Source organism: Macrotis lagotis, chromosome 7 (genome assembly GCF_037893015.1).
Source record: "Macrotis lagotis isolate mMagLag1 chromosome 7, bilby.v1.9.chrom.fasta, whole genome shotgun sequence".
NCBI classification, from domain to species: Eukaryota; Metazoa; Chordata; class Mammalia; order Peramelemorphia; family Peramelidae; genus Macrotis; species Macrotis lagotis.
This window is the reverse complement of record NC_133664.1, coordinates 515,959-532,981: the sequence shown is the minus strand read 5'-3', so window position 1 is coordinate 532,981 and position 17,023 is coordinate 515,959. Positions and strand designations below refer to the sequence as shown.

General features: G+C 45.4%; 1 protein-coding gene across 2 annotated transcripts in view; it reads left to right on the top strand.

Moving 5' to 3' along the window:
- LOC141494293 (serum paraoxonase/lactonase 3-like) overlaps positions 1-13,236 on the top strand; it is a 29,348-nt gene extending 16,112 nt beyond the window's left edge. The window contains exons 3-9 of one of the 2 annotated variants that reach the window (XM_074195354.1): positions 2,646-2,701; positions 4,661-4,826; positions 5,869-5,989; positions 8,308-8,379; positions 9,756-9,837; positions 10,109-10,237; positions 12,963-13,236. In XM_074195354.1, coding sequence (XP_074051455.1) covers positions 2,646-2,701; positions 4,661-4,826; positions 5,869-5,989; positions 8,308-8,379; positions 9,756-9,837; positions 10,109-10,237; positions 12,963-13,121 — 785 coding nt within the window. In that variant the 3' untranslated portion in view covers positions 13,122-13,236. Of the gene's footprint in view, positions 1-2,645; positions 2,702-4,660; positions 4,827-5,868; positions 5,990-8,178; positions 8,380-9,755; positions 9,838-10,108; positions 10,238-12,962 lie in introns of both variants that reach the window. The other variant, XM_074195353.1, reaches the window with a different exon arrangement.
- The last annotated feature ends 3,787 nt before the right edge of the window (positions 13,237-17,023 follow it).

Here is a 17,023-nt window from a genome sequence, read left to right as displayed (position 1 = left end):
TCCACTAATAAACTCCTGAAGCTATAATTCTACCTCAGAGTAAACTTTAATTCATCCTGTTAAATGATCAACTATTTGCAGCACATGCTTCAAGTTCCCTTTTCCTGATATTTCTATATAATCAATTTATGGACAAAGACCTAATTATCTTCCTCCTGAAATTTACTTCCTCAAAGCTTTATCAATGTAAAGTAGCATTTCTTTCATGATTAGTTTAACATATTTTCCCCATCTAGCAATACTCACTGTCCCTTTTTTTCTGTTTCTATAGCTTGAAATAAATTCCATTTTTAACACTTGTTTTACCAAGTCTTCATGAAACAATTCCCCCTCTCTCTATTATTTAGTATTGACCTAGTTCCTCTTTCTGCTCACTTCAATATTGAGAGATAAGAGTCAAGGAAAAGTTGCAAGCTACAAGCAGAGAGGAGGAGGAGGGAGGGAGAAAAGGCAGCACAGAATTACAGAGAAGGAGCAAGTCAATAATATTTAATCATTTTCTGCACTTTCTCTTTTTACTTTGCTATTTCTTCCTAATTATTAATTCTATACCCTAGAGTTCTCAGCCAGCACTTCAGAGAGTAATTTTTTCCTTGACACTTTGAATGTGACCCTCCCCCCTCTATAGACTCAACTGCTTGTGATGTTCTCTGGACCCCCTACAGACTTTAGCAGCTTGGGGGCTTTCCTGCCTCTAGCCCTACAAACTCAAACTGCTTGGGGGAGGCAGGGGCCAGGTCACCCAGGGGCTCTTGTCCCTGACTTGCCCCATTCTGGACTCACAGGTCTTGCTTTCCTGGGCTTGTGTACACAGGTTCATGTGATCTCATGATACTGTGTCTTCAGGTCAAGTCCTTTTTTATTGTTGTGCCTCCTCCTTCAGACTTTCAATTCTGCTCAAGCTGTCTCTTCTCCAGATTCCTCCCCACTCCCCTAAGGGACCTGACCAGGCACTAAATCATGATCTGATGGAACTGTCTGCATGGTATTTGCTTGTATCTGTGTCCAAGAGAGTCTTAAGGACCAGAACTATGTAGGATAAAAATATCCTAAAGAAAATTTTCAGAGACTGGGTCTGAGCAAGAGAAATTTTTTTTAATTTACTTTTCTGGAGAAAAGGGCAGACAATCTCACAGACACACCAAGAGAGTGAAAAGCACGGAAAGCATAGCAAGCTTGGTTTATATAGATTATATAGATTTATATAGATTATATATTTATATAGATTATTTATATATTTGTATTTATATAAATATATTTATATAGATTATATAGATTCTAACCTCAATTTCCCTAACTCCCTTCCCCTTTAGCCCATTGGTTGGGTTTCAGTCTATTCACAGAAATCTAGACCAGAGACATATGCAAAGAAAAGATGTAATGTTTTTCAAAATATATCTTACCAGATGTGGGGCAACTTAGAGGTTCTAATGACCTTCACAAGTATTTTGACTAGAAAAAGAAGGATTTTCAAGATCAGGATGCCTCAGTTAGCAGAAGTCTTAATACTTAATAATCCTAGGTCCATTGAAATGCAAGGTTTTTCTTGACATAGACACTTCTTTAACCCTGAGAGGACTTCACCAGAAATTATCACACTCAACCTCTTTCTGGACCATTCACCCTCCCCCAACTCAGGAGAACCATGATGTTCAAGAGAGATGGTAGCTTCAGTACCCCCATCTGCTTCACTTCAGCACACCCAACAAAAGAGGCCAATGCCCAACCAGGAGCATATGGTTACCCCTTCACTAGTTGCAAATCTCCTTCCAATAAGGGGAGCTCCCAGCCTGAGCCTGTCACAGCAAATATCTTGGCAAAATTTACTGGGCTGAAATGGAGAAATCTGGGGGAGGGGAGAGTCCATAGTGAAATCTAAATCAAGAATTCTGGGTTCCATTAGACTGGGAGCTCCTAGAGGGCAGGGACTGCCTTTTCCCCTCTTTTTGTATCTTCACCATTTAGTACAATGCCTGGTTGGCACACAGTAGGCACTTAATAAATGTTGATTGATTCCTTTTGTGTGCTTGATGACTACATGCATGCTCTCAAGGGCAAACTTGATGACTGAGCCTGGGTCCAATTGCCTAGGGGTTTCCTCAAATCACTTCTCTCCATTTGAAAATCTCCCTTATCTCTCAGTTTTCTTTTTTATTGTATTCTTTCCAATCTCATCTTCAAACATCCCACTATGGAGGGACTCATTGAGTTATCTTTCACCTCATTTTCCCTCCTTGGCTCCTGGCTGTTCTCTGAGGCCAGACTGCCCCCATGGTCCTCTTCCATCCCAAAGCTGAAGCCAAGAGGAAGGTGAAAGCCAGGTTTATGGCAGTCCAGGTTGTCTAGATCTGCATCTTCCTCTCTTCCGCCCCCCATTCAAAGGTCTATGTAGTCAAAGGTGGGAGGGCCTCAAAGTCAGGCCAGGTACATGTAACTCCTCAGAGAGGCAATGGGACCATGGCACCAATAAGAAGACCCAGCCCAGGTCATGGGTCTTGAACCTTCAAGGTCAGAGCTTTTCTGAGAAATCAGAATGCTCCCCAGGAGGACTTTGTATTCTGTGGAGGGGAGATTGCCAAGAGCTCATATGTTCCCCAAATTCCAGAGTCCTTAGAAAGGCCACTGATTCTGGTCTTCTCCCACAGAGAATGGTTCCGAGGACATCGATATACTGCCCAGTGGGCTGGCCTTCCTCAGCACTGTGAGTTACTTGCTTCTCCCCCTCCAACTCCCCCAGGGGGTGGGCAGCAGTCAGGCATATACATACATATACATATATATATATATGTATATATATACATATATACATATATACATACATATATATATATATATATATATATATATATATATATATATATAGTTGTCTTGCAACAGGACCAAGGTGAGAGGGCAGAAGCAGGCAAGCCACTGGCTGGGGGAAGCAGGAACCCAAATCTTTACTATCTCTGTTTCCTCAAGGCATCTAGGTGATACAGATACATGATAGCTCTGAGTTCAAATTCTACCTCAGACACTTAACTAGCCATATGACCCGGGGCAAGTCATTTTACCTTTATTTTTCTTAATTTCTTCAAATGTAAAATAAGGATAATGGGCCTGGCACATAGTAGGTGCTCTATAAAAGCTTATTCCCTTCCCCATTTTCTCTACCTGATAAAAGATGGAGATGGACTAGGTGGCCTCTGACAGAAGTCCCATACATCTTCAATAACAATCATAATCATAATAACTAGCCTTTCTAAAGCAGCTACTATGTGCCAGACCCTGAGCTAACTGCTTTGTACATAGTCCTTTTGGTTCAGGTCTGGGGGCCTTCATTTCTCAGGGCCTCCCCTCCTGAGCTATGACTACAGTCTCTCAATTGGTTCCCTGGCTTCTAGTATTTCCTCCCCCTCCCATTTACTCTAAGCTGCCAATGAATTGATGAGTCTAAAAGTCCATTTTTGGACTCATTGTTGCTCTTCTCTAAAGATTTCATAGGGTCCCTGCTGCCCCTAGTCTAGGATGTCTTCCTGTCTCAGGATTCTTGAGGTCCAGCTGTCTGACCCCCCACTGTTCATTAGTAGGCCCACAGAGTAAAAGGATAGAGGCCCTCCAGCCTGGCCCCTATATCTCCCCAGAATGCCCTCTCTCTCTGGCATCCAGTCTTCCCTTCTGTGAGATGGGCACCGCCTTTCAATTTTCCTAAGCTATAGGCCCCTGCAATGCCCTCATCTCTGGCTCTGTTGCCACCTCATAAGGCCTCTCTCAGACTCTCTTCTTCGGGGGCCTCCTCCCCTCAGCTCCTGCAGTCCCTCCTGGTAATACTCTGCACTCAGCCTGGGTTGCATAGACCACCTCTCTTCTCAAGCTGTACTCTCCAAGGGGATTACTGTGTCTTCATTCTCCCTAGGTTTATTCCTTCAGCCCAGAGATGCCTAGGACTCTGCTCCACATAGTCTCAGTGGGGCTGGAGAATATGGATCTAGGCAACAGCAAAGAGTCTGGGCCAGAATGGAATTTCCTAGAAGACTGTGGTAGTGTTGGTTTCTAACATGCTCACAGGAGGAGGTCAGATCTGGGTGGGCACTCTTTAGGGCATTTCCTTCACCACCATGGAGCCAGAGAGTCTTTACCTGGCTTGGCCCCTGGAGTATGGAAAACAGGAAGTTAGCATGGATAATTGGAAGAAAACTGGGGTTCTCCAAGGATATGGGGCTCTATCACACCACATGTTTTCAGGATTCCCTTCTCCTTCCTTATCCCCAACTCTCTAACTCTCATCCTCCCCTTCCTTTCTCTCAATCACTTTGCCACAGTGGTTATAACACTGAGTGGGGAGTCAGGAAGACCTGAGTTCAAATCTAACCTCAGATACTAGCTCATTGAGTTGGGTGGGTCTTAATTATTTCAGTTTACTCAACTGTAAAATCATGGCCAGGACAACACTTGTCTCCCAGTTTGTTATGAGACTCCAATTAGAGAATGTTTACAATGTGCTCAGCCCATCATCCTTCTTACCTCTCTTCTAACTCTACCCAGGGCAAAGGCAGGCCAGGGATGGGTGAAGAATACTTGGGGATGAAGGGCACAGGAGTACCTTTGTCCATCAGGATGTCTCTCAGAGCTTAAGTCACCCCCACTTGTTTACATGGATTTGCTGTTCTGCTTTTGGAAGGGGTTAAAATACCCAGGCATGCCCAATTTGGCACCTGATAAGCCTGGTGAAATCTTCCTGATGGACCTGAATGAGGACAAGCCAAAGGCCCTGGCCCTGTCCATCAGAAACAGATTTGATGTGCAATCATTCAACCCGCATGGGATCAGCGCCTTCATTGACAAAGGTAAGGCTCCTCTGGTCACCCATGGACAGGATCTGACTGCTGGCTCCCTGTGGAAGGGAGGAGGAGGAGGAGGAGGAGGAGGAGGAGGAGGAGGAGGAGGAGGAGGAGGAGGAGGAGAGCCGGAGTGGGGGGGATACGGAAGCTCCAAGAAGTTCAGTCCTTCAGGGATGCCAAGAACAATCCCAGGTCTTAGCCTGCTACAAACCTTCGCCCTTTGGGAAATGCCTCAGAGAATCGCTGAGAGCACTCTGAGTTCTTGGGTGGCAGAGGCTGGCCAGCCTGGGCCCAAAGGCAGATCAGCAAGTGGACTTCTGCCCCAAAGAAAGGGGGCCCAGAATGGAAAAAAGGCTTTGAAGTTACATTTTAATTTGTTATATACTTCAAAGAAAAAGCAAACTCTACACTCTCCAGATATGCATTTCCTTGTAAACTCTTTTCCTGTTCTACTCTGTGTAAGGATTGTTCATTTTTTTTGGTGTTTAAGTACAGGGGGAAAAAAAGTTATTTTTTTAAAAAACCCCTCTCGAGCAGGCCTTCTCTCTCAGTGGCCTCTTCCTTGGGCCCTCAGCCTCATAACTTTCCCCCAAATCCATGGTCCACTCAAAGGTCAAAAGGAATTTCCTAATAGTCAGGTGTGATCCCATCACCTCCTAACCCGATGGGTTCTAGGGACTCCGTCTTCCTGCTAGACTCTTGGTCAGCGGGCTGCTTGTGGAATGAGCTTAAAGGCATCTAAGGGATGGGGTGTAGGTGGCCAAGCCTTGGGGAGAAAGACAGCGAGACACAGAGAGACAACGAGGGAGACAGAGACAGACATACACACAAGACAGAGAGACGTGGACAGACAAACATAAAGTGCCCTCTCTCTAGGTCTCTGTCTTTTGGTAGGTTGAATATACAGTGGGTCAGGATGGAGTTCCAAATGATGCAAGTGGGGGCTAGCCTTGGGGTCAGGAAGGTCAGGCCTCCCAGGTTGGTTCCCGGTCCTTAAAGAAACCAGAGGAAGCAGCTGTTCCTGGGCTCTTCTGTCTTTCCTCTTTAGACAACACCGTGTATTTGTATGTGGTGAATCACCCCCATAAGAAGTCCACAGTGGAAATCTTTCAGTTTGAAGGCGACTCTCTGATCCACCTGAAAACAATCACCCATGAGCTGCTTTCAAGGTACAAGAAGAGCCCTTCTCCTCCCTGGGCTGGGTTGCTGTGGGGGGGGCTGCATGCTCCCCCCTTGGCAGAGCCTCAGAGAGCTGAAGGTGACCATGGTTTCTCTGGCTAGGCTGCCTCCAGGCTGCAGGTTACAGGCTGTAGGGTGCAGGGCACAGGGTGCAAGTTTTCAAATGTAACCCGGTGCCTCTCTCCCCATGGAGCCTCAGTTTCTCCTCTGAAACTGAAGGGAGTTGGAGTTCATCCATCTCAGCACTTTCTGTAGGTTGGCCAGTACGGAGAGAAAGGCAAGCAGTTCCTGCCCTCCGGGAGCTTCAGTCTAATAGGAGAAAGAGAACAGAAAAGGGTTGGGGTTGAGGGGGGCAGGGAAGAGAAAGGACCTGGCTCTGGGCATAGTAGAGAAAGTCTGGGGGATGAAGCAGGAATGAGCCAGGGATTGGCCTAATGATCTTTCAGCTCCAGCCAGGAAGAGTGGATGGAGTGCCAGCCTGAGAGTCAGGGAGACCCAACTTGAGTAGAGGAAGGTTCCCCACTCATATTTATTCTACTCCACAAAATCATAGAGCCAATACTTCCCACCCCAAATTCGTCAAACCCTTTCCTGCTCCCTTCCCTCAGATGGGCTTCCTCTGGCTTCTAACTCCAATTCTTTGGGAGCCATCCCAGGTGACCTCCAGCTCAAGCCCAGTGGCCAATAAATATCGCTTTGATTATTCTACCACATGAACAATTTCTGATGCAGGGTTACATGGATGTTACTACTGTTATCATGTTTTAGTTTCTATTAATGCCTTAGACCAACCTTTAAATATTAATATATGTGTTTACACCTGTCTAATGTTTGTCCTTCACTTTCGAAGAAGATCATGACATCAGAGGAGGTAAGTTCACCAGCCTCATTTTCTTCTTTTTTAAATACTTTTTAATTGTTTGAGGCATGGGGTGAAGTGACTTGCCCAAGGTCCCCCATTTTCTTCTCCAGAGCCATCTGGCTCCAGTGGCCAGGGAGGAATCAGGATGACTGGAGATGGTCCTGGATAGGAGGCAATCAGGGTTAAGTGTCCAAGGTCACACAGCTAGTAATAGTCCAGGGTCTGAGGCTGGACTCCAACTACTGTCCTCCTGATCCAAGGCCAGTGCTCTATCCACTGCAACACTTAGCTGCCCTTGTATACAAAATGTATCTGTATGTATAAACTATATACATATATAATATAGAGAGAGAGAGAGAGAGAGAGAGAGAGAGAGAGAGAGAGAGAGAGAGAGAGAGATGTATTCAAAAAAGGCAGGAATTCAGATTTTGTGCCCTCAGTCTGGTTTCATTTCCCATGCCAATCAAAGATGTGTGGGAGACTGGACTAGACACTCTCCGCAGCCATGTTCCCACCTCATTTCCATCTTCTGCCTTCCCTGGCTTCCTTTAGGTCCCACTTCAAATCTCACCTTTAGCAAGAAGCTTTTCCCAGTTTCTTTTAGTGACCAAGATTTCCCTTAATTCCCAAGATTACCTCAGTGTCTCCCCATCAGATTATTTTTTTAAAATTTTATTTCTTTATTTTCATCCATTTGTAGATGCATATTTCCAAGTTACAAAGTTTCCCTCCCCCTCCCCTCAGTTGGGAACAGTCAAGTCAGCATTTTCCATCCATATTTTGTCAAACACATTTACAAATAAGTCATCCCCATCAGCTTATGAGCTTCCTGAGCACATAGTAGGCATCGAATAATGCTTGTTGGCTCTCCTTGACTTACTAGGGGAAATAACCCTTCTGGGTCTTTCCCCCAGGACTGGTTTTGCTGCTAAAACTAACAAATAAACCAAACTCAACCTCTGTCTCTCAAATGATGGGCTCTGTCTGATTTCTGGAGGTTGGACTCCTTTTTGTTGAAAGGGCAAGTTATGTTTTGGTGACCTCTAATGTATTCCCTTTCTCTTTTGTGATTGTTTTCTTCTTTTCTTGATGAGCTCTTTGTTATTTGTGTTATTTGAATTGTGAGAGAAGGGGTTACAGGAGCTAGTTTACTTGGGGTCTATTAACTCTGCATCTTTCTAGAGTCCTACTATATAAATGACTTCCTTCCTACTGGAATGTCTTAGAATAATTTGATGGAGTTTGAAGTGTGATCCAAATATAGCATTTAATTTCTCTCCCTCTCTGCCTGTCCCCAACCCCCACCTCTTATTGCAGTGTAAATGACCTCGTGGTTCTAGGACCAGAACAATTCTATGCCACCAATGACCACTATTTCACCAATGACTTCTTGTCACAGTTGGAGTTATACTTGAACCTACAATGGACAAATGTGATTTATTACAGTCCAGGCGAAGTCAAAGAGGTGGCCAGTGGGCTTGGATTTGCTAATGGAATCACAATTTCCCCAGACAAGAAGTATGTACCCATGCTTGAAACTTCCACCCACTCACCCACCCACTTGACTTCTTTGTTTTCTGGAGAACTGTCCTCTGCCCAGAATCAGGTAGTTTCCTTGGGCATCAGTGACACAAACTTCTGAAATCATGAGAAGATTTCCAGAGTGGGAGGCCAGTGGAAATGGGTGACATGTACATAGCAGGCACCATGGAAGAGCCAGTTTGGTTAAAGACCTGTTGCCATCTGAGCTGAGGGCTGGGAAGGCCAGGGCAGACATTCTGCAATGTGTGTCTACCCAACTAAAGAGAGAATGGGTTCTGTCTAAGGAGGTGAAGCATGAGGAGGTGGGCATAATTGGGAAGTCTTATATGTAGGATCAGTGGAGTTAAAGTGGATGTGTAACCTGGAGCAGAGAAGACTCAGGGAAGTGGAACAATCTGGAATCTTTGAAAGACTCTCAAGCAGGAGGGGCAGAAGGAAGAGTGAGAGGAAGTGACAGATAGGTCATCTATCTATCTCCCCATCACCTTTAAAGAATGATAATAGTGAAAATTTATAAAGCACCTTATATATAGTCTCTGTTTTTTTTCTTCCTCACAAAAATAGATAAGGAAACTGAGGTAGACTGTGGGGAAATGACTTGCCCAGGGTCACATAGCTAAGCAAAAGACCTGATTTGATTTCAGGTCATCCTGTCTCTGCTTTGCCCCCTAATTATCTACTTGTAAGGCAGGGATCAGAGAACTTTTCTTCACACAGATCTATTCTTGGGATTTCCCAAGTCCCCCAGAAGAGGCATATATAGCTTGAACCAAGTCCCTGGTGAATCTGAAGTCCATCCTGTACCTCAGGAAATTTCAAATCATTTAATAACTGTCCTTTCTGGATCATGACAAAAGGAAAACATGGGCTGGATCCAGAGCCAGGACTCTTGTGGGCTTGGGAAAGGAGCCCTCTCCAGTCGCTGCAAGAACTGGGAAGGCAGAGAGGGAAAGAAGGGCAGGAGATTTGCTGTTCCACTTTGCAGGTCTTCTAAGAATAGTTTACCTTCATAGAGTGCTCTACAAAAACAATCTCCTTGGAACCTCACACCAACACTGGGAGGGAGGAGCTATTATTCCCATTTTACAGTTAAGGAAACTGAGGTAGGCTGCAATGAAATGACTTGCTGAGGGTCACACAGCCAGTAAGTGCACCTAAGGCTGGATTTGAACTCAGCTCTCCCTGACTCCAGATCCAGCACTCTGGCACCACCTGGTGCCTTTTCTCCTCTGTCATTCTCTAGGGTGTGTCAGTAGTCCTTGTAACTGCTCTCTCCAGAATACCAGGGGAAAGGAGGGTGGGCTCCATCTTCCTTCCCATTGATTTTTCTCAAAGCAAACCTTCTTCTGAAGGTATATCTATGTAGCTGCAGTGACGTCTCACAACATCCATGTTATGAGAAGGCACGACAACTGGAACCTGACTCAAGAGAAGGTAAATATCCCTGGGGCATGGCAGAAGACCACTTTCAGGACAGACTAGGGGGTGGGGTCTTTCTAGGCGCTCTCAGGGTCTCTCCAGCTCAAAAGGATGAGGAGGGAGAAGATACTGCTAAGCATCTAAGTCCATCTGGAGGGAGAGGCAGGTGCCCCTGGGGTATCAGTGGCCACTCTAGGGTAGTCCCAGACTTTCCCTCTCCTGAAGATGGAAGGGGTAGCCGGGGCTGAGGGGGGAGAGGACTCACGACACCCCTTTTCCTTAAAAGGTTCTCCATTTGGGCACGTTAGTTGATAACTTGTCTGTTGACCCTGCCACGGGTGATGTTTGGGCAGGATGCCACCCGAATGGCATGAAGCTATTACTGTATGACCCCGCGGACCCCCCTGGATCAGAGGTATGGCTTCTTTCATGCTCATGGGCAGAGGCATACTCAGAAATGATACCAGCCTGGTAGGAGGACTAGAGAAATATCTATAGGAGGGCCCAGGACAGGACTCCTAAGGGCAAGACCCAACAGAGACAGGGAGGAGGAGAAACAGGAAAGACCCAGAAAGAAGAGAGATCAAGGAGGAGAGAATGAACAGCAGTAAAGGGAAAAGCCAGTAGGTTTGGTGATTGAGTAATTTTGGTAACTGGTAACTTTGGGGAGGAAAGTTTTAGTTGAAAGATGAGTTTGAAAATCAGATACTAGGGTGTTTAAGATCAGGTGAAAGGAGATAAAATAGAGGCATCTATTATAAATGGCCCTCTCACAGAATTTAGCTAGCCAAAGATTTGAAAGAAGCTAGTGGGGCTAGTGGCTTTCAGAGTAAAGGAGAAATGCTCAGAAGGCAAGTGTGAGTGGAGATGACAGACAAGGGGCATCTCTGGGAGAAGATGGGAGGACATGGACTTGAGGGCATATAGAAGGTTGACTTTGGACAAGAGAAGGGTCACCTTAGGGGCACCTAGGTGGAGCAGTGGATAGTGAACCAGCCCTGGAGTCAGGAGGACCTGAACTCAAAACCGGACTCAGACAATTAATACTTACTTAGCTGTGTGACCTGGACAAGTCACTTAACCCCATTTCCTGAGAGAGAGAGAGAGAGAGAGAGAGAGAGAGAGAGAGAGAGAGAGAGAGAGAGAGAGAAAGGGTCACCTCTTCATCAAAAGCCAGAGTGAAGGAGACTACATGGGGAGAAAATAAGTGATGGAAGAATGGAAGATGAGTAGAAAAGAGGGACCTTCCAGTGAGTTCCCAGCCTCTTGATTTTTTCAGTGGGGTATGAGATGCTGGGAGGGTAGGGAAAAGGGACAAGGTTTACAGTCCTTTATGGGAAGATTTAGGTAGGAAATCTATTTGGTAAGTATAGAAAAATTACTTTGCCACAGTAATGGCTGTTGATATTAGATCACATCAAATTGAGCAGTAAGAGAATAGGAGAGAAGGAGGTAGGTGATGAGAACAATTCAAAGTTGGGGTCTGGCAAGGCACAAATGGCAATAGGACAAGGGAGTGAGGGGATTAGGGAGTAGTGTAGTATAGATTTGAATTGGTTTGCCAAGGGATTAAGAGATAGACTTAAGGAGAGTATAGCCAAGTCAGGGAGGATAACCTGGGAAAGTAATGAGGAGTGGAGGGAAAAGAGGGCATGGTGAAGATGAAGAACAGAGTTAAGGGTTGGAAGGTACTGGGAAGATGGAATAATAAAAGATTATGATTTAGAAAGGAATTTTGAAGTTCATGAATGAGGTGTAACACAGAGGTAAAGGGAAGCTCAAGGGTTTGCTCATCTCTAAACTCTACCAGATTCAAGGTACTCCCTGGTCTACATCCATGAAAAAATAAAACAAAACCATAGTTCCTGAATCCTCACATGTGTTTTCTTTTACTGGTCAGCCATAGGGTACAATTATCTTAAAGCAATGACATTTAATGAAATAGAACTAGTAAGATTGGTCTAGGGTCCCAGGTACCAGAAGTCATAGCTCAATTTTAAACTAATAAAGCAAAGATTTTTAGAAAACCTGGTCTAAATAGATCATTTCCCCTATAACTCTCCATGCATCTTCATTGAGATATTGGATTTGCCTTGGAAATCAGTTTAAAGAGACATACATGTGATACACATGTGAACCAAGGAATCTGTGGCGAGAGAAATCCCCAAAGGGATCATACCCAGGGGAATCCATTCTTCCAGGGCTACAGGGTCTCCAACATCTTTTAGTGAAGTCCTGCTGCTATTGCCTTCTGAAGCTGGGCCAGCTTCCTCTGACTGGATAGTGCCCCATTGAGCTCAGGGTCCTTGCAGGATGGGGTATTGCTGGGTGGTCTCCTGGCTGCTCCCAGGCCTGGCTCCGCTTGGCACTTGGGCATGGCTACAAAGTGAGCGCTGCCACCTCTCCTTTAGCCTTCAGCCCCAAAGTTTATTTCTCTTTGGAGGAAGCAGGCCCTTTACCTGCTCAGGTTTAGACAAGTGAAAGGCACCTAACAGTTGGCTCCTCAGAAGTCAATATCTAGGGTTTAGTCTACAGTCCGATTTTCCTCTCTAAAAGGTAAGTCTCCAGCTCCAAAACCACAGAAGAGTGAGCAAGTCGCACTGGCCCAAGACACAAGCTTTCCCCAAATCTCTTTAGCCTTGAACTCTATCAGTCTGTTGTTTTACACAACTCTTTGATTGATGATTAGAAATTTCTTTGTAACTGTTGCTTAACTAAAGCATGAAAATAATTTCATGAGGTAAGCTTCCCTCCACCATGAGGATCACCTCCCAATATTTCCTTCAGCTTGGATGCAAATGAATTTGAGCAAGAAAATGAGCATAAGTGAGGCAGACAGAGGTCTTCTTCTCCATCCACTGGACTCATTCCTCAAGTCTTCCAGGTTTGAAGACCCTAGATGCATATCCCCATGTTCTGCTCCATCCTATGCCTCCAACCTTCCAAGGCCTTGGGCAAGAGATGAAAGGGGATTGCAAAGCAGCCAGATATGTGTTCTCAGGTCTTGCACCAGAAGCCAAGAAAAGAGAAAGCTCCTTCAGCTTTAGCCATAGACACCAATTAGTTGGTCCCACGCTAGCACCAGGGCTTGCTGTGATTCTAGAGAAAATGGTCAACATCTGAGTTCCCTTTTTTGGCAGGTGCTTCGCATCCAGAATATCCTCTCCCAGAAACCCACTGTGACTGTGGTCTATGCCAACAATGGATCCATCCTCCAGGGGAGCACAGTTGCTGCTGTATACAATCAAAAGATGCTGGTGGGGACAGTTTTCCACAGAACACTGTACTGTGACCTCTAAACGAGGGCCAGAATTCCCCTCTGGGTAAACCAAAGCAAAGAAAAGCGAGGTCTTCCAGGTGAAGAATGGTAAATAAAAACAATACAGAAAATCTACAATTGGCATTTCCTTGGGTGGGAACAGATGTACATTTGACACCACCCATGTGGTCCCTGGTGGGGGAGGAGTCCCTTCTGGGCAAGAAGTCAGTTTAACTAGCCTTTAAAATGGGAGCTGAAAAATCCAGTTGGAGGCTGGTCAATGGGGACCGAGGGGCTGCCCCTCTAGAAACCAGGGCAAAGGAGAGGAGGGCTACCTTTGGGGTAGGGTTCCTCAGAGAACTCTTCAGGGCAGAATGACAATGAGGCACTATGGTTTTCTAGAGTCCTCACTGAAGAGTGGGTGGGACCCCAGGCTCTGGAAGGTTATAGCCAAGGGGCTCAAAGACTGGCCAGTTCCACCATGTTGGAATGACTTGGAAAGAAGATCCAGGAAGCGAGTGTGTCTGTCCATCCAGGACCAGCTGAATGTGCTCCAGAGATTCCTCATAGTTGACCACAGGAGTGGTGGTGGTCAGCATTAGGAAGAAGCTACTCACACCTACATTGATATGAACCAGATGTAGGGAAGGAATGTTTTGCCTGACTTCAACTGGACAGCAGTCAGGGAGAAGACGGCTACTTCTATGCCACAGAGAAGCCAATTACCTGAAGCTCCAAGTGGCTATGAAGACAAAATGAGGCTACTATGCCTATCTTCTCAACCCTAGTACCTTAGGGTTCTTCGCTTTTTTTTCCTCCCCAAACTCTCACTTCTCCCTGTAGAAAATGACAAGCAAACATTTCTGGCATCCTCCCCATTTCCCCTGGATCATGTGGTCCTTCTCCCTTCCCAAGTGTATTGGTGCCAAGAACCAGAGGGTCTAGTGGGGAGAACTCCAAATTGAAGGTTGTGCCCTGCTCTTGCAGGCTTATACTAGACACAGAGGGAGAGCTACCCTGGGCTATGTTCTCTGGGGCATGGGTAATCCTGGTCTTTCCTGATAAAAATTTCTCTTCTCATCCTATTGTGAGTCCTGACCTGTTGAGTCAGTCTCAATATAATAATATTTGTCCTTCAAGAAGACCAAAATGTCAGGGAGGTAATGCCATGACAAGCATGTGAATTGGATTTGAGTGAGGGGTGCTGTGCTAAGTCACCAGCCTCACTTTCTCCTCCAGAGCCATCTGAGTCCAATAGTCAGATATGAATTAGAATAACTGGGTGATAGCCCTGAATGTGAGGCAATCAGTTAAGTGACTTACCCAGGGTAACCCAGCTAGTTAGTGTCAAGTGTCTGAGACAAGATTCAAACTCCCGTCCTCATATAAATATATATATATATATATATATATACACATATATAAATATATATATATATATCTATACATATATATCTATATCTATGTATATATGTTTGTTTCTATATTGGGGGGGTTAGGCAGACCATGTTCCAGCTTCTCTGAACAAGGTGTTGAGTCAAGAGCAGAGGAAGTTCACCTTGAACATGGCTAAATTGCTCCTAACATGAGACAAACTCAGGAAAGGCAATCTTACAAGGTAAGTCCCAGGATATGGTGCTGACTGGTAGATTCCAAGCTTCTTCAATGACTCAACCTAGATCTCTTCTTCCAGAGAAGTAGTCAGTCTCCTCATGGAACATTCACACAGAGAATTAAACTGCCCACACAAGCCCACTTCCAAAATTCCTGGAGCTAGAATTGGGAGACTCCTAGGTCCCAGCTTAGTTGGGACTCCCTGCAGAGACCTTGACCAAGTGGCTGTCCTCCCTGAGTTTCTGAAGCTTCCTTCTCTGTAAAATGAGGAAGGCTAAGATTCGATGACTCTCTCTAACTCTGTGGTTCTGTACTGACAAGTAGGGTGTCGAGGACTGAATTTCAAGCCTAGCAATGGATCCCAGGGACAAGGACAGACTAAGTCTGTCAGTCAATCAATAAGCATTATAATATGTCAGGCATTATGTTAAGGGATGGAGATGCAAATATCTGTGAAGAGAAAGATTCTCTTGGTCCTCAAGGAGCTTCCATTCTAATGAAAGCAGAACAAGAGAAGCTGCAATGGTGAAGGCAGGGGGAAAGAGGCCCATAGTACCCAAAGAAAGAAGGGTGGCCATCTGAGCCTTTCCCAAAATAGAGGATCTGGAAAGAACTCCCCATTGGGACAAGGGGCCCTCAGGGACTGAGGGAAGACCTGAGTCATGGTGGTGAAGTCCAAGGTGAAGGAATTCACTAGAGGAGGCTAAGGAACCCTTGACTGCCTTCTGCCCAAGGGTCACACAATGAAGATGGTGTGACCAGGGAATGCCACCTCTACTCTCCCTTGCCCAGTCCTTTGATGACCACCATGTAGTAAAAGAGGCTGAGAGGCTGCCATTAAAGAGTAGGTGTGAAATAGGTAGAAGATGGGAGGACATTACAGAGGAGCAAATGTCCAAGTCCCACCACCCTCAATAAGTAAGCATTTGATTAGGGCTTGAAGACCTCCCACCTTTTCAGACAGATCATTCCTCTTCTGGGCAATTTCAAGTGTGAGCCCACCCTAAGAAGGTGGTTTTGTTTGTTTGTTTTGCTGCTTATTCAGTAGATGAACAAAGCAATAAATAATACAAAGCCATGTGTAAATATATCAACTATGTATTTTAGTACAAAAGGAAGTCTTGGGATTGGCTAAGGAAGCTCCATCCAGTGTTGGGGGAGGGGGGAGGAGGGAAGGAGAGGGTGGGTGGTAGATCAAATTGCATACTAGCCTGGATGCCAGCCCTGGAAAGTTTGGCAGCTCAGAGGAAGGAGAGCTGGGACCAAGCCCCAAAGAGAAAAGTGCTTGTGAAGGGAGAAGGAATGGAAGCTCCTGAAGGCAGGGATCCTTGGTCATTGGCTCTGGATCTCCAATGCCAACAAAGAACAGATATTTAGTTAATTCTTGTTCATCGCCCCCCCACCCCAAGTCTTTGCCTTGTTAGGCTAAACCTACCCAGTTCCCTATCTGCCAATGACAAAATCTCAAAGCCCTTTGCCAACTTCTCCTCCTCTTAGCTCTTTGGTTTCCTTCCAGACATCTTAAATTTCACCAGTCCTTAAATTGCAGCAGTCCTTACCTGCTTGTGGCATGACTGACTTCCTCTCCTCTTCACAGCTTCCCATAACAGAGGCCCCAGGTTCAAACCCAATAGTGCAGGGTCAAGAGCCTACAGACTACAGGGGACTGTCCCAGGAGAGAGCACTCAGAACTAGAGGGTCCTGAGAGACTGCCCCTAGTCCAATTTGACCAGAACAATCATCATCCCAACAGAACCTTCTGATGACTGCCTGGTAGGTGAGCAGTTAACTAGTTTCCTTGGTTCCTGAGTCACACTGTTGACTCCAATGAGCTTGTGGTACACTCAGATCCCCCAGATCATCTGGACATCAGATGCAATCTCATTACATCAACTTGGAAATTGGTTTTTTGGAATCCACATTTTGAATTTTGAATTTATCACTATTGAATTTCTTGATTTAATTAAGCTCAACATTCTTGTCTGTTGCAGCCATTTTTGTACCCTGGTCTCCAGTTCACTAGTTCCTCATCTTGGGTCACCTTCTAATGTCCCCAATGTGTATGTTGTCAGATAAGCTGCTGGTTGGGCTGTCTCCCAGTTGAATTCTGCCCACTTCTAAGGATCAAAGCCTGGGCATGTCTCAGTCTCATCCAATGCAAACTCAGGGTACTCACCTCACTAAGGGAGGTCACAAAGCTCTAGATTTCATCCTTTGCACCATTTACTGTACAAATATCATCTCGAAGTAGGTGCTAGTATTGCCTTCATTTGACATGGAGGAAATGGAGATGAAGTGACTTTCCCAGGGTCAACAGCTAGTAAATGT